Source organism: Calliphora vicina, chromosome 3, assembly GCF_958450345.1.
Source record: "Calliphora vicina chromosome 3, idCalVici1.1, whole genome shotgun sequence".
NCBI classification, from domain to species: Eukaryota; Metazoa; Arthropoda; class Insecta; order Diptera; family Calliphoridae; genus Calliphora; species Calliphora vicina.
Genome location: NC_088782.1, coordinates 37676347 through 37695042, shown reverse-complemented (window position 1 = coordinate 37695042; position 18696 = coordinate 37676347). Strand labels below are relative to the sequence as shown.

Here is an 18696-nt window from a genome sequence, read left to right as displayed (position 1 = left end):
GAATATAGCTCTCTTACTTGTTATTAATGAAATTAAAAAACAAGTAAGAAAGTATGATCGGTCAAGCCCGACCCTACACTAAGTAAAAGAACAAAAACATTTTTCTTTTAAAATGTCAATAATTTATATTTTTGAGTGATTTTCGGAAGTTTGCTTTATATGGGGGCTATGACCAATTATGGACCGATCACCATGAAATTAGGACGTGTGATTTATGTCTATATTAAAGTTAACTATGCGGAAGCGGGTCTATGACTAATTATGGACCGATCGTAACAAAATTTGGTGACATGAATTTTGTGTATATAAAACTTATTTGGAGCGGAATTTGTGGAGATACATATATAAATTAAATATTTATGACCGATAAAGTCCAATTTCGGGTGGACATTTGTATGGGGGCTATGTGAAATAATGGACCGATTTCAGCCAGTTTCAATAGGCTTGGTCCTTGAGCCGAAAAAAATAATATGTACCAAATTTGATCTAAATATCTTCAAAATTGCGACCTGTACTCTGCGCACAAGGTTTACATGGACAGCCAGCCAGCCGACCAGACGGACGGACGGTATACTTTAAGGTGGGTGTTAGACTAATATTTTTGGGCGTTAGAAACATCTGCACAAACGCATTATACCCTCCCCACTATGGTGGTGTAGGGTATAAAAGAATCTAAAATAGTACTTATTTTTCCTAATTGTGAAAATTTATAAAATGAAAATGTTTTTTAAAAATATGAGTTAATATAAAATTTTTTTTACAAACACCAATCAATAACAACTTTATAATGCTTACAAAATGTCTAATAACACTTTATAAACTCAACAAAATTCCTAGTATTTTACTTAGTTTTTTTTTTTTTTTTGAAGAAAACCCATCAATAAGTGTCAGACACTAGAACTACATGATTATTTTTTTTCCAATACATACATTTGTAATTTAAATTAAAAAAAAACAACCAATACTAGATAATTTATGCCAATAAACAATTGAACATTTTTCCTCGAAAAACAATATGCCCAACCTTGTTTCTTTAATAAAAATAAAAACAACAATTGTCTACTTTGACTTCCATTACAAATTCATATAAAAAAGGTCAATAAATATATTACAAATCAAATTTCTGACGCAAAAGACCCTGTTAATTTGAAATATAATATGATAAATAAAATTTCATAAAATTTAAGATGAAATATAATTGATAATTTAAAGAATTGAATAAAATTATGAATGAAATAAATTATAACTAATATTACTAATATCAAGTTTGTGTGCAAACTTAAAAGTCTTGTAACTGGAAAAATATCTATGTATGTATGTATGTAAAATTTGAAAAAATAGATTTTTTTTTTATTTTGGGTTTTTTTTAATTGATTGAACCTTTTGAACTTAATTGCTTGATTCATATGAAATTTGTTAGCATTCATAAATCTTGCTGGGTTTTTCCCTCTAATAACACATCTATCAATAATTAGTTATATGTATTTCCTTAATTCCGTTTAAATTACATCAACAGCACCACCCAATTTATCAGAAGTCTCTGGTACAATTCTTTATCTGTAGTTTTTTTAATCTTTCTACATACATACATATGTATATCACAATTTGATTATATGTTTCAGTTCATTTCATTCATCACTCTTCGTTTTCATAAAGATTATTATCACTTCCGTTATAATTAAATTGATCTTTCACTTAACCTTGGCATCAGTCATTTACTACACAAAAACTACATACAACAACAGCAGCAGCCGCATGATCAGTGGCAGCAAGCACCCAACGAACAAATTGCTGAATATGATAATGATCATTATGATATAAATGCTGCACAGAGCAGCCAACATACAACTAAAATTTAGTCATAAATATGAATACACAGTCATCCATCCATCCATTCATACATTCCTCAACCAGCATTGGGGTTAAAATGTTTATTTGGAAAATATGTATGCCTCCTCATCATCAAGCAACTGAAATTAAAACAAACTGATCTCAAATGTTCTGACGATTACAGCACTAAAGTGAAATGGTGTATGGAAACACACACTTACTCATTCATGAGCTGCTTGCAGTAAAATAAAATAAAACAAATTTTATGTATCATTTCCACATAATGATCATTATGATGATCTGTCAGTGTGATGATCAAGCGCGAGAGAAGTTTGTTAACACTTGTTGTAATGTGTTGTAGATGATGATGCGTTGCTGCTACAGCTGATGTGATGTGATGACGTTATTTGGCAAATAATTTTAATAGACTTTAAATTAAACACATGTAAAAGTATTTACAAAAATTCATTTAAAAAAATACAACACATTCGCTCTATAGAACAAGCATTTAATTTGTGTCACCATTCGTTGCCAAGCCAGCAATATGTTGTATGTTTTGCTAAAAATTATTTAGGTGTTGCTGGCAGTAATATGAACGAATTTGGTTATAAATTATGATTTCAGTAAAAACTTCTATTTGCTGTGGAAAGTGCCAAAATTTACACAAGTTTTGAATTAGTCTCTATTTGTAAAGCACTTAAAAAACATTTTTACAGCAGAAAATTTAGGGTCAGTAGCATTACGTTTTCATTGATATTTCAAAAATAATGAAAGTTTCGAGGCCATAGTTTGAAGCGGATTTTGGGGCTGGAGACATCATAGGACCATACATCCTCGAACATAAAGGCGTTCAAGCTGTGACTGTTACTAATGCTAGATATTGGAAAATGATTACAGAGAATTTGGCGGACAAAGTTTAGAGCAAAAATCATCTTATGCAATGAAACACTTGTCCGACTTGATCGTGTGATTTAACATCATTGGATTTCTTTTTGTGAGACTATTTGATGTCAAAGTTCTGTGCCAACAAGAGCATCATCGAAAGGGCCATGAAAATTTTCGGCAAAAGCCAGCAATGCCATACCCGAATTTTGGGTGAAAATATAAATTTAAAATAGAATTTTATTGAAATTTTGGCAGATAGAAAACATACTTAATTTACCACCATAGTGGGGAGGGTATAATGCGTTTGTGCAGATGTTTGTAACGCCCAAAAATATTAGTCTAACACCCACCTTTAAGTATACCGATCGACTTAGAATCACTTTCTGAGTCGATTAAACGATGTCCGTCCGTCCGTCCGTCTGGTCGGCTGGCTGGCTGGCGGCTGTCCATGTAAACCTTGTGCGCAGAGTACAGGTTGCAATTTCGAAGATATTTTGATGAAATTTGGTACATATTATTTTTTCGGCTCAAGGACCAAGCCTATTGAAACTGGCTGAAATCGGTCCATTATTTCACCTAGCCCCCATACAAATGTCTTTCCAAAATTGGACTTTATCGGTCATAAATGTTTAATTTATATATGTATCTCCACAAATTCATGTCACCAAATTTTGTTACGATCGGTCCATAATTAGTCATAGCTCCCATATAGACCCGCTTCCGAAAATCACTTTAACGTGCATAAATCGCTTAAAAATGTTGGTATACACACAAAATTCAACATAGTTAACTTTAATTTAGTCATAAATCACACGACCTAATTTCATGGTGATCGGTCCATAATTGGTCATAGCCCCCATATAAGGTCCACTTCCGAAACTCACTCAAAAATATAAATTTTTGAAATTTTAAAAGAAAAATGTTTTTGCTCTTTTACTTAGTGTAGGGTATTATATGGTCGGGCTTGACCGATCATACTTTCTTACTTGTTTTAAATAGATTCATAAATTTGTTTACTTCTACGAAGAATTTTTTTTAATAAAATATTATTTCCTCAAAAGACGTTGTAGATTTTTTTCAAATATTAAAGACTAAACAAAAAGTACCAAATTTACTACCTTTTTGAAATGACTTACTTTTTTGAAAAATTTTGTTTTTAAAAGTAATATTACTTCAATGATAGATTTTCAAAGCTTTTGGCAAAATTTTACTCAATTATTTAAAATGGTACTTTTTTTATTGTTCTACTACTTTTTTTATTTCATATTTTTTTTTACTTTACAATGTAGTATTTAGCATTGCAATGTTGTTTTAGTACAATATTTTCAGAAAATTTACAATAATTGTTCTTTAAAAGAGAAAGTTTAAAAAAAAAAAATAAAAAGCTTCAGTAATAGATTTTTTAAAAATTTGTCAAATTTTCCTAAACATTTCTGAATTTGGAATTTTTTTTTTTTTTTGTAAAATTTAATTTTTATAAAAAAAATTTTACAAAATTCTATTCCAAAATTTTTTTTTTTTATTATTTCACTACTTTTTTTAATTCCATTTATGGTTAAATTAAATTCTTAAAATAAATTAGAAAAATTTTTGTTTTTACTTCTATGAAGTGCTTATGGCAATTTAAAAATATTGCTCCCTAAATGAGAAAGTACTAAATTTACTACCTTTTTGAAATTTCATATTTTTTGGTAAAATTTATATTTTTATGGAAATGCCAGAACAAATATTGTTCTTTAAAGGTAAAAAATTTATTAATTTACTACTTTTTTTAAATTTCGTACCTTTTACTTCTATGAAGTATTGAACTTTTGTATTGAAAAGCTATTTTAGTAGTTTACATTCTATAAAATTAACAAATAAATATTGCTTCCCAAAACAAAAAGTCTGAATTTATTACCTTTTTTAAAAAGTTACTATTTTTAATGTTCTACTACTTTTATTTAGTATTTAAGTGCTATTTCAGTAAAATATTTTAAAAAAAAATTGAGAAATATTGCATTAAAAAGTATTAAATTTTTGTATTTTACTACTTTTTTAAAATTGCAATAAAGAACAGCTATTTTTGAATAACTTTAACAGAAAAAAATGATTTTAAAAAGGCAGTAATTTAGTACCTTATCTTTAATAGAGTGAAATTTTGTAAAAAAAATGGTTCCACGAGTAAAATAGTATGTTACGTAAAAATAGTAGTAAAACAGAAAATATGCTTATATATAAAAAAACACAATTTTACAATAAATTTTAAAATTGTTTTTTTTTTTTTTGTGAAATATGAATTCACAAATATATTTTTTTTAAAAAAAAAAGGTACTAAATTTTCCGTTTTACTACTATTTTTATTCTATTCAAGAAAATGTACTAAATATACTACGAATATAAAAGTACTAAATTTACTACATTTTTCAAGTGCATACTTTTGCTAAAAAATAATTTTTTTAAAAATGCTATTTTATAAAAGATATGTATATTGCAAAAAATACCAAATATTGCTGTTTTATTGAAAATGTTGTCAATTTATTGATTTACTACTTTTTTTACTACTATTTTTACTCTATTAAAGAAAAGGTACTAAATTACCTTTTTTAAAAGCATTATTTTTCTTAAAATTGTTTTTATTATGCTAAAAATGTTCACTAAAATGTGAGCAACATAAATGAAAAGTTACTAAATTTTGTATTCTACTATTTTTTCAAAATGTTTAATTTTAGTTTTCTATATGTTTTCTATTTCCCTTTTATTGGGAAATTTGAAAAAAAATCAAGAAAGCTCTAGATTTTTATTTTAAACTAACAAAAAACAGGTTAAGTTTGAAAAAAAGTAGTATGTAGTGGCTAGTAGAAATACTATGTATTGCAGTATGTGAAATACAACTCATTAGAGCGTCAACATAATTTTCACCGATTGAACACTTAACTGGCGCGTACATTTCCGTTCAATTCAGTTTGTTTTTTTATTTCTTCTCTTTTTTATCAATACGAATTAAGTTTTTGCAGCAATTTGTTGTTGTAGTTGTTATTGTTGCTGTTCATGTCTCATATTGCAAATAAATAATAATAGAAGTAATAGCTGGCAAACAACAACAGCAACAACAAGTAGACAAATATCGAGGAAAAAAATTGAAGCAATTTTTTTTACAATAATAATAATTTATAATGGCGAAAAAAACTAAAAAAAACATTGCGACACTGTTGCTGTTGTTGCAAGTACATAGTAGTCATAGTAGTAGTAGAAGTTTGTGGTGCTAATGTTGTTGTTGTTGTTATTGTTGTTGCTGTTATTATTAACTCAGTCAATATATTCATGTTGGGACGTCTGTCCGTCCGTCCGTCTGTCTGTCTATTTGATATTGATTGGTTTTTATAAGACTTCTTAAAAGAAAACAAAACTAACAAATACTAAGCATGCGCGCATGCCGTTTTCTTCATTGTTGTTGGTTGTGTTATTTGCCGCTGCTGTCATAGTACCAACATTCATACTTACATAGATACACTCATACACACTTGTATGTAGTATCTAGTACTTTTTTTTTTCTTCTTAATTCTTAAAGAAATAAGAGAAGTAAAACAATAATAACTTCTATACAAACTTATTTATTTATACTCTGGCATTTATAAGTGGAGAAACTAGTTTTGCTAAATAATATTAAACATATTTACTTACAGACATATGTGTACCTACTTACATATAAACATACATGTACTATTGTAAGTAAGTATAGTAAAGTAAAGTATGTATGTACTATGTAGTAAGTGTGGTAAGTTTGTATGCCTTGGTAATGTATTGAATGAATATTGAGAAAAAAATCTTTAGCATGGAGAGCGAGAGAAAACAACAAAAAAAAACTCAAGCATGTTCTTTATTTTTTTTTTTGTCTTAGTGAACATCCGTTGGAAGTGTATTTAACCCATTTTGGAGGGACTATAAAGATTATACTTAGTATGTATATGGAGCGTTCTTTTTTAGAATTTAAAAAATATGGATGAATTTTATTGTTCTAGTACATTTTTTAATTTAATACTTTTTAACTATAAATATTGCTCTTTAATTAAAAAGCTACTAATTCTAATACTTAATTTTAAATATTTCAGTACAAAATTTTCTAAAAATTGTGCAAATTTTGCAACCTAAAAGAAAAAGTACTAAATTTACCACCTTTTTTAAAGTTCATAATTTTTTGTAAAATTAAATTTTTTAAAAAATGATAGATGTTCTAAAATTTTCACAAAATTTTAATCAATAATTGAAAGGTACTATTTTAATTGTTCTACTAAATTTTTTTAATTTTATTATTTTTGTATTCTATAAATTATTTCATGTTATTTCTGTACAAGATTTTCTATAAAATTTCCAAATATTTCTCTCTAAAAGTATAAGTACTAAATTTACTACCTTTTTTCAAGTGCAGACTTTTGCGTAAAAATATTTTTTTTTGAAATGCTAGTTTAAAAAGATATGTATATTGCAAAAAATACCAAATTGATTTATTTACTACTTATTGATTTACTACTTTTTTAAATTTCTTACTTATTTTACTTCTATGAAGAATTTCTTTCAAAAAATTCCTCTATATATGAAAAAGTACTAAATTTACTACCTTTGGATAGATTTACTACCTTTTTTCAAGTGCATACTTTTGCTTAAAATTATTTTTTTTTTTAGAAATACTATTTTAAAAAAGATATATTCCAAAACAATTTACCAAATATTGCTCTTTAATTGAAAATGCTGTAAATTCATTGATTTACTACTTTTTTAAATTTCTTATTTTTTACTTCTATGAAGAAAAAGTACTATTTACTACCTTTGGATAGATTAAAAAAAATACTTTTTCTTAGAAATGCTATTTCAAAAGAGTTTTATTCCCAAAAATATACCAAATATTGCTCTTCAATTGAAAATATACTTAATTTATTGTTCTACTACTTTTTTAAATTTCATAATTTTTTTAAATAAAATATTTTACATTAAAATTTTATTTTAATACAAGATTTTCGAGAAATTTTATGCATACTTTTTTGTAAAATTTAACTTTTAAAAGAAATATTATTGTAATCTTAGAGTTTTTTCAAAATTTTACAAAATTGTACTCTATAATTGATAAATCTACTATTTTTATTCTTCTACTACTTTTTTTAATTTCATACTTTTTGTACTTCTATGAAGTATTTAGCATTGAAATGTTATTTTAATACATATTTTTCTAATCATTTTCCAAATATTGCAACAGAAAAGAAAAAGTACTAAATTTACTACTTTTTTAAAGTGCATCCTTTTGCGTAAAAACTACTTTTTTTTAGAAATGCTATAAAAATATGTATATATATTCCAAAATTTATTTAAAAATATTGCTGTTCAATTGAAAAGGTAATAAATTTAATGTTCTACTATTTTTTAAAATGTCATACCTTTTTACATTAAAGATTTTCTAAACATTTTTCCAATTTACTCTGTTTAAGAAAAAGTTGTAAATTTACTTACTACCTTTTTCAAGTGTACTGCTTTTTAAATGCAGTATAGTGTTGTCAACAAGAGTTAAAACAGTTTGTCAGCTGACAGTTTAGGTTTAGAAAATATAGAGACGTACACGAGAGAACAAAGCGTTTTCATTGTTGAACAATATTGAAAAAATAGTGAAAATTTAACGACCACAGTTCGAGCAAATGCAACCTAAAAAAGTGATCTGCCAAAACCGGTTATTTACCAGAACATAAGACGCAATCATTCGCGAACGACCAGAAAATAAATAGTTCTCGCGAAAACAAATTTTAATTATAATAAAACAAACTTAAATTTAATTCTTTTGTTCTGAAAACATTTAAACATATAACTGTCCTTCCCTATTCAACCAAACACTGTTAAAGTAAATATTTTTGTTTAATAAAGAAAAAAGTGAAATAAAAAAAAATTAACTATAAAAACAACCTCTGGAATGTTGTTTTTTAAAATAAATAAATCATTAATTTAGTTTCTTGTTTTGGTGTTGTTATTGTTATAGCTGCTGATGTTTTTTTTAATAATAAACTAAACTAAAAATAGACGACAATAATTTTTTTTTATTTGGTGGGAATTTAATCAAATAAAATCATACCCAATCAAAATCAACATCATAAAACCACCAGAAAATAAAACAAAAAAATTCAAATATTTTTTCAAAATTTAAATGAATTTCAATTAAAACTGAATTTTATATGCCAAACTATTTATATGAGAATTTTTTTTCAAAATGTGAAAAATTTTTAATTTTAAATTTTACGTTTGGTTGGTTGGTTGTTTGTTGTTTCTAGTTAAACGTTTTAAACATTTTCTGCTATACATATGATGAAAAAAATTTTGTTTGTTTGTAGAAAAAATATTGCGTATGTTCCATTTCATTCAATACGCAAAAAAAAAAAAAAACGGAAAGAAAAATATTGAAAAATTAATGTTTTGTGGAAGAAAAAAGAAAAATGTTGAAAACTACCACAAATATCATTTAAAATTAAATGCTGTAAATAAAATCTCCATGTGGTTGGTTTGCAAACCGATCAATAGAACTTTTTATTGCTTTTAATTATAGACAATATCAATGAATGGTTAGTTTTTCAATAAAACATTAAACAGATTTGCTGTTTTGTTTGCAAAAAATAAGTATAAATATACAATACAATCATGCATATATTGCTAAAATAATAGACTATAATAATCGTCTAGAGATAGCAATCTAATGATCCCAGCAAAGTTTTTTGTACCAACAAGCATCATATGCGGGAAGTTTTGCTTTACTTCTTTAATTTGAAAAAAAGTGCCGCTGAAGCTCAACGATTGCTCACCAAAGCTTATGGTGAATGTGTTCAATCGGTTTCAAAAAAAAACCTATATAACCTCGAAAAAAGAAGTAAATTTGTGATATTTATTTTTTTTCATATTTAATTTTTTATTTAATATGATCCAAAATAAAAATAGTTTTGAAACTCAAAATTTTTGTTTAAAAATTTGTCCATTTTCTATTTTTATATTTATTAAGTCTTAAGCTTTTACTGGTAGAAAAATTAACAAGATTGTTTTTTTAGTCATAAAGTTATTAAGTAATAACCGAGACAAATTTTAGATTTTTAAAGAAATCGTGTATAACCTCAAAAAAATAAGGAAACATTTCCTAATTTTGATCTTATAATCTTGATAAAGGTGTAATATTTTAATATTTTTATTTATTTTAATGAGTTTGTTTTTAATTGAGCGTTTATAGACAATTTAAAGATAAATTAAAGAAAAATCGTTTTTAACCTCAAATTTTTTGTTTAAAAATTTTTCAATTTTCAGACTAATTTTTTTAACATTTTTAGATGTTAATTAGTCGTAAAGTTATTAAGTAAAAACTGTACTAACATAGACAAATTTTTCATTTTTAAGAAAATCGTGTACAACCTCAAAAAAAGAAGGAAAAATTTCTTAATTTTAAACTCAAATTCTTGATAAATGTTTGATATTTTTATATTTTCATTTATTTTAGTATGAATATATTTCAAATTGAGGCGTTATAGAGAAAATTTAAAAAAATCGTTTTTAACCTCAAAATTTGTGTTTACCGATTTTTCCGTTTACTTATTCAACTGACTAACATATTTTTGCATTTTTAGTTATATTTAAGTCTTAAGCTTCTGCTAGTAAAAACTTAACGAGATTTGTTAATTAGTGGTAATGTTATTAAGTAAAAACTGTACTAACCTAGACAAATTTTTGATTTTTAAGAAAATCGTGTACAACCTCAAAAAAAGAAGAACAAATTTCTTAATTTTAAACTCAAATTCTTGATAAATGTGTGATATTTTATTTTTGTCATTTATTTTAATGAGTATGTTTCAAGTTGAGCTATTATAGAGAATTTAATGGAAAAAAATCGTTTTTAACCTCAAAATTTGTGTTTACAGATTTTTCCGTTATCTTATTCAGCTGACTAAGATATTTTTGAATTTTTAGTTATATTCAAGTCTTAAGCTTCTGCAGTTAAAAAATTAACAAGAATGGTTTATTTGACGTAGAGTTATTAAGCAAAAACGGTACTAACCTAGAAAAATTTTGGATTTAAAAAAAAATCGTGTGTAACCTCAAAAATGTCTTAATTTTAAACTTAAATTCTTTATAAATGTGTGTTATTTTAATTTTTTCATTTACTTTAATGGGTATGTTTCAAATTTAGCCGTTATAGAGAATTTTTAAAAAAATCGTTTTTAACCTCAAAATTTGTGTTTCCAAATTTTTCCGTTTTGTTATTCAGTTGACTAATATATTTTTGCATTTTTAGTTATATTTAAGTATTAAGCTTCTGCTGCTAAAAAATTATCGAGATTGTTTTATTAGTCGTAAAGTTATTAAGCAAAAACGATACTAACCTAGAAAAATTATAGATTTTTAAGAAAATCGTGTGTAACCTCAAAAATGTCTTAATTTTAAACATAAATTCTTTATAAATGTGTGTTATTTTAATTTTTTCATTTACTTTAATGGGTATGTTTCAATTTTAGCCGTTATAGAGAAATTTAAAAAAAATCGTTTTTAACCTCAAAATTTGTGTTTAAAATTTTTCCGTTTTCTTATTCAGTTGACTAATATATTTTTGCATTTTTAGTTATATTCAAGTATTAAGCTTCTGCTGCTAAAAAATTATCGAGATTGTTTTATTAGTAGTAAAGTTATTAAGCAAAAATTATTCTAACCTCAAAAAAAAATGAAAAATTCTCAACAAATTCAAAATCGTCGGATTTGGATGATTTCTGATAAACAATTTGGCGACAACCCTGTTTACTTGTTCCAAGTTTTCACCTGTAACTCTTATTGTGTTAAATAATGATTTAAATTACAAGTGTAACTAATTTTAAAGGAGTGACTGTATACATTTTTTTTACTTTTTATAATTTCTGTTGTGTTTTTTTTGTTGCATTTTGCGTGGGTTGCATTAAAAACCAATGCAAGTAAAATAAATGTGCAATATTTAGTTTTTTTTCTTTGTTTTTATTTTCAGTCGAACATTATTTACTTGACTTGATAAATCAGGTGTAAAAAATAGTATATCGCAGCAAAAAAATAAAATAGTAAAGAAAAATCAATGTAGACGTAAGTTAATGTGTTCATATAAATGAATATATACTTACATTTACTAGATATAGTATGTGTGTTTAATATATAGCTATAGATTATGTAAATATTTATAAATTATTAAGTACATGATTTGTTTTAAATACTATTTTACAACGAGATTATTTTTTGCTATGTTTTTCTATTTAGCTGAAAGTCACGTTTTAGCATTTCATTCAAAGTTTAGCAAAATAAAATATAAAAAAAGATTATTGTAAAGAAAATCATGTTTTTTAATTGGTTTTGAAAAAGATTAACAAATATACTTATATTACAGCAAGCAAGTATAGAATATTCGCGATGATTCAGATCATAGCCTTCAGAAAATAATGACAAATTTCAAAAAGCTGGTTTAAATTAACTACTTTTTTTAGTTTTGTTAAATCTTCCCAAACACTTTAAAACGATAAAAAGAATGCGGTTTAAACAGTAAAATCTAAAGTTGAACTATAAATAGTTTTCATTTTGCCAATTGCTTTCCTAAAAATAACTCATTTGTTTTCTCTACTTATTCAACTACTTACTAAATACCTAATAAATTTCCATTAAAAAATGCATTTAAATTTTTATGTAATAATTGCATTTGGCCTAAATTGATTGCATTTGATTTTTTTCTCTTCTCAATTGCAAATTTTCTAAAACGTACTGAGACATATATGCATATTGCGTATATACAATTTTGTCTATCAATAGGTTTTCATTCTTAAATCGTCTTTATTGTTTTTAGTTGTTGAGTCAATTATTTTATTGAAAAATATTGTTCTATTTTCTTTTCTTTGTACTTGTACTACGTCACTTTTCATACATTTCTACATACATACATTTGTACGTACCCATAGTGCTAGAAAATTATTAAAAACAATAATTGTAATAAATTTGCTAAAACAAAAAAAAATAAGAAGAAAAATTAAGATCAAAGGGTCAAAGTTGTATTTTTTTTTTCTTATTACAATTTTAAATTAAATAATCGTGTTTTGAAAAACCATATTACGTTATATTTTTAAAGATGAAAAAGAAAAAAACGAAAAGAAATAAATAGCGTAATGTGGTTTGGGGGAGTGAAGAGACAGTCTGCAAATAAATTAATGGCAATTTTATTGAAAATTACAAAATTTCATATTGTATAATACATATCAAAATGGCAACAAAAAAAAAGCAAAATACCCAGCAAACACAGCAGTAGGAAAATATGTCTTCCAAAGTATTGCCTAAATAAAAATATTATTGTGACAAGAAACGAATTCTTATTGCGGCAGATACTTTTTTTAGAGGGAAGCATAAAAATTAGAATGATTTTCTATTCGTGGCAATTTTCAAACATTTTTGGCGATGAAAATTTGGGTTTACAGTTCCCTGTTTTGGTCTGGTCAGATTTCAGCAGCTTTGGTGGGAGCAAAATACCTTAGCACCATAGGATAATTGGATTTGGTTCAATTTGGTCGATTCGGCTGGTTGGCCAGGCTTCACATACGACCTCTTACGTTTCGGGTAATCGTAATAGATCCTTTTATAGCGTTAAAACATCATTTCGAGCATGCAAAATTACATTTCAAGGTCTATCGGCTTCAATTCGTTTTTGACCCAATATCTCTGCTTTTGGATGAATCCTATTGCCTGCAAACGTTATGAAATTGCTGCTTGAGTAGCTGCCAATGATTTTGCAAGTTCTTGTTGACAACAATCTTCATAGAGTAATGCCTCCAATTCTTGGTCTTCAATTTGGCTTGGCCTGGTCTGAGATGTTTTGAATCAAACAAATCATGTCTCGCACATTGAAACCGATGAAACACACCTTAAGTTTTGGTAAGCAATCGATATGATTCACCGGCAGTTTTTTTTTTCAAATTAAAGAAGTAAAGCAAAACTTCCCGCATATGACGCTATGTTGGCACAAAATTCCACATTTTTGTTCAATAACTAATGACAGATAATGTTCAATAACTAATGACAGATATGAATGTATTTTTTGACTTACAAATGGATATAACAGCATGTTAAGCTACGTTTAACTGAGAAGTAAGAAACTAGCTCTTAATGATACTATCCCTAGAATGACATATTTGCAAACAATAAGTGAAATATTCAGAAAACTCTCAATAAAGTCATGTGTGCAAAAAGTAAGTTTTGTACAAAAAATTATATTTGCTCTATTGGTAATTCATCCTAAATATATCTACAGATTCCGAAGTTTTCATAAGCACATCGTGTTCAAATGTCTATAATATAAAAAATAAACTGGTTTTGCATATCCTGAAAAGTCTTTTTTAAAAAAAATACCATTTTTCTGAAAAAAATCATATTTTTCTGAAAAAAAATCATATTTTTCTTCTAAACAAACATATTAGAAGCATTTAAGATTTAATACAAATTTTAATACTTACACCAACTTGATATAATATGCGCACATCCTTGCCATTATGATGGGCCACATTAGTTGATGCAGCACCATTACCACCACCACTTACGCCACTAGCATGCGTTGTACTTGTTGTTGTGGGCAATTGCATTTGCAGCGTATGCAATTTATTGTAATTTCCTGTTAAATCATGATGCGACTTGAGAAGATCTAACATTTGCCTTGATCTCCTACGATCCAATTGATTGGATAGTTGAGTTTGTGTGTGCTCTTTCGAAGATAAAATCTTTAGATCTACTTGTTCGGGAGGATGATGAGGATCATTTAACGATGAGCTAGCATGTTGCTTAAAATAGTTAGTGGAATCGGAAGATGATGACGATGCTGCTGCTGGGGAATTAATGGTGGAATATTCTAGATTTTTATGTTTTAAATCTGTTGCTGTGACACCTGCTGGGTTGTTGTTGTTATTGTTGCTGGGCGTTAATTCATAGACTTCCAATGGCAGGCGCGTGCTATAACAGACATTTATGAGATGTGTTGCAACAATAAACACCGTTGATATTAACATTTTGTTTTTTGTTATTGGTTATTTGATTTTTCTATTGTTTTTTTGTTGTTGTTGTTAAGAAAAAAATCCACTATTACAGCAATTTCTAGTGAAGTGTATAATTGACACTTTTAGTTAAATGTGTTTGTTGTTTGTTTTATTTAACTTTATTTTATGTTGCTGTTGTTTGTATGCAGTTATTGTTTTTTGTTGTTGTTATTTATAGTTGTACACCTTGAGCTTTTTTGTTTCTTTTGTAGTGGTATTTGTTAATTTTTTTTGTTTGTTTTCTATTTATTTATTTATAATGTTAATTGTTCTAATGTTTATTTTTTGCTTTTTTAGTGTTTTATTTTTCATTTAAACTTACAGCCATAAAATAAAAAAAATACTACAAAACGTTATTTATCTTTGTTTTATTTGATTTTCGAAATTAAACTTTAAATCGTGTCGAGATTTCGTACGTTTGTTTTTACATTCACAATGTTGTTGATTATTTTTTTTTTTTTTTGGAACTTTAAATAGATTTGTTGCAAGTTTGGTTTTGGAATTGTTATTTTAATTATTTAATTATTTTACAATAAAATTTATGAAATTAAATTTTTGATAATTTTTTGTAGATTTTTTCATTAAATTTTGTTTAATTTCTTTTGTATGGTTACAGTAACTGTCGATTTTTAATTTTTATTTTAAAAAACTATTTTTTTTATTGTAAGTGTTTAAAATTTTTAATATATTTTTTGTATATTGAGTTTTTGTTGATTTTCTTGTTTTAGCGAGGAAATCCTGTAAATAAAATAAAGTTACGTTATTGAAATAATTTTGTATTTCCCTAATTGTTTTGATTTATTTATGTTGTTACATTTTTTATTTAGTTTTGGCCCTTTTTATCGTAAATGTTTGTGATTTTAAGTTATTCGAGTTTTTACGATATTATATTGAAAATGTTGCATATAAATATTTTTGCGGTTTTATATGCCAGTTTCTTGTTTAATTAATTAAGTAATTACGATATTATAATAGTTTTGTAACTGTTTTTAATACTTTTTTTAATATTCTGACATTTATTTGTAATTTTTTTTATTTTATCGTATATTTTATATGATTTAAAATTTTACGATATTAGTTTTTATGTTATTAATGTTTTTGTAATTTTTTTTTATTTTATAGAAAAGTTTTTTGCTTAAATGAGAAATGTTCACATATTAAAGAAATACGATATTAAATATTTGTTATCTTAGAATATAACTTATCGTATTTTTTTAATTTATAGTTTGACTGTAGTAGCTTGTTTTATGAATCTTTTTTTTTACTTTTTTATCGTTTTATCGTAAATTTTTGTCAATTTATTATATCGTTTGTTTTAATTTATTATTTCTACCGCTTTTGAAATGTATTATCGTATTATCAACTTTTTAGACGATATTAGTTTGCTTTATGAGTTTTCATTGAGTTTTTCAGACTACATTCAATCTTATGGAATATCCTTAAATTTTGTAAAAGAAAACATTTTGATTCCCTTTTCAGAATTCAATTATACAAAAATCCGGGGATTTGTCAGGGCGAAATTAAAAGAAAATAAAATTGTTACGACATGAACGGACATGCTTATAAAAAATACTGAAGGTATGTAAAGAGTATACTACGGTACTTTTGAATGCGAAATAGTATCAAAATATGTACGATCATATCAACGTATCTCTCCCTATTAATAACCAATGGTTAATATACAAATAAATCGCTAATCACTATTACGATTGCAGGTTCGAGTCCTGATAAAATGTCTGATCTGGGGATCGATTCTGGTTCTGTGAAACGGTGAAATGAAAAGTTTTTTCATAGAGTTTCTGATTCTCGTTTAGTGAAAAAATGAATAAATTCAAATGTTTTCATATGAAAAGAAAAAGTTGAATAAAACAAATTGAAGAACGGAAATCGCAATTTGTGTAATTGTGAAATGATAATATGAAAAGTTCTTATGAAAACGAAAAGTTTTTTTTTTCATTTCACCGTTTCACAGAACCAGAATCGACCCTGATTGGTGTAAGTTAAAATATATGTAAATTATATATTGGCGCATATTGTAACTGAATGAAAAATTTTAAAAAATGTTGGAACTAACATTTTATGATTTTTGTAGAACTTTTATGATTAAATATTATTTTACTTTGAACCAAATGAAGAAAGCTTCAAATAAGTCCTTTATTGTATTGTATTTCTCTAAAATTGTGAGTTAAATAGATTATTTTTTACAAGTGACCCTAATATCGACACGGAAGTGTGCTAATCTCGTGTATCTAAATAATTAAATTAACATTTTGTGTATTCTTTTGAAATTATGAAAATTTAATAAATAAAGATTTTCTTTCCAATGAAAATAATCTAATGAACTCTAGTCTAAATAATTTACTAATTTAATATTCAATTGTTTGAAATAATTAATATTCATACTAACGTTTCATTTTATAGCTAAAAAATCAAAATATATTAGATTGTTTAAAAGCAATTGCTGAATTTGTGCAATTTTATCTTCAGCACCTAAATCTAGAAATCAATTGCCAGAGTACTAGTCTGTTGTAGGTTCGAATCCTGACCAAGTATTTGATCTGATTAATTTTCATTGAAAAAAAATTGTAAATTAAATTTGAAAATCTGTATGTGTATTCTAAAGTTTGAATGAGTGTTTAGTTTCGTATTAGGTTTTCGGGTTTCGGGAAAAATGTGGCCGAATACCGAAACCCAAACACATAGAGTCCAACATATAAAGGGAGTGCTACAGGGCATTTGAAAAGTGAGCACTAGGCTGAATATTAGGTGCATTTCGGATTCAGCCTGAAAAAAAACAGTTTCCCCAGGACTTTGTATTCTATTTCTGAACACTTTTTACAATCTTATCGGATTTTTCATGTAATAATCATCGAAATATTTTCAACATTTTTGAAAACACTTATTTTTGAGAAAATTAAAAAAAAAATACACAGTCACAGCATTCTACTCCGATCGAAAGAGGAATTAATTCCGCATTTATTTTCTTCAGAAAAAGTAAAACGAAAAATTCTTTCATAATAAAAAACCATTTTCGATTTTCACTTTTGTTTTAATATAATAAATCAGAAATACAAAATTATTCAATATTTTTTTATTAATAAATTGCACGATCGGAATAAAATCTATTGAATTGTAACCATTCCGAAAAAATGTGTGACAGGCCGAATAAGAAATTAAAAACTAGTGAAGGTTTATTTAGTGTTTCAGGGAAAGCTTACAGGTCCTTTATGTATGCTAATAATAATCTAAAGGGCTTCACCAAGGCAAACAGAAAAGCACTAAAAATAATTTGCTTAGACCCCTTTCACATTAGGGAATTTATGTGCGCAAATCTCTTGTGTTTATAGATGTCAGAGGTAAAGTCAGATTAATGAAAAAAAATTTTTGAGTGTTGATTGTTTTGGGCAAGAGACTTGCTCTAAATTTAAAGGGATATTTTCTTATGATTTACCATACATTTGCTAAATTCTCATAATATTGCGCTCTAATGAACTTAGATAATTTTAGGTCTCATTTTGAAGAAATATTGAATACTGTAATCTGTATAGAAGTACTACGGTGTAACGATATTAAAAAGCTTTATTCTGTGGATTATTAAATAAATTCTGTGGATCATATTGACTCACGATCTTTAATTATTGATCACAGGACTTAATATTCAAGGCTGCTAAATAAATTTAATTTTAATTAATGATCGTGTATGTTCAATATATAGTAGAAATAGTTTTTTTTATTATTTTAAATATAAAATCAACCGTTTCTAGGGTCCTATCTATTTTGAAAATTTTTAAATGACAATAATTTACGATATCAATATTTGTTTAAACAATTGTTTTTATTTTTCATAAAATGTTTATTCTATTGGTAGTTTTTTCTTTGTTATAAAAAATGTAATTTATTAAAAAGCTTTAAT

The 18696-nt window shown here is 25.9% G+C and overlaps 2 protein-coding genes across 3 annotated transcripts in view; one reads left to right on the top strand and one right to left on the bottom strand.

The window, feature by feature from the left end:
* Nucleotides 1–18696, top strand: part of LOC135953297 (elongation factor-like GTPase 1) — a 328020-nt gene that overhangs the window by 260100 nt on the left and 49224 nt on the right. The gene's annotated exons all lie outside the window — the stretch shown is intronic.
* aos (argos) overlaps nt 1–18696 on the bottom strand; it is a 60170-nt gene that overhangs the window by 40453 nt on the left and 1021 nt on the right. For both annotated transcript variants that reach the window (XM_065504775.1, XM_065504776.1), the window contains exon 2: nt 14211–15521. In XM_065504775.1, coding sequence (XP_065360847.1) covers nt 14211–14756 — 546 coding nt within the window. In that variant the 5' untranslated portion in view covers nt 14757–15521. The remainder of the gene's footprint in view (nt 1–14210; nt 15522–18696) is intronic.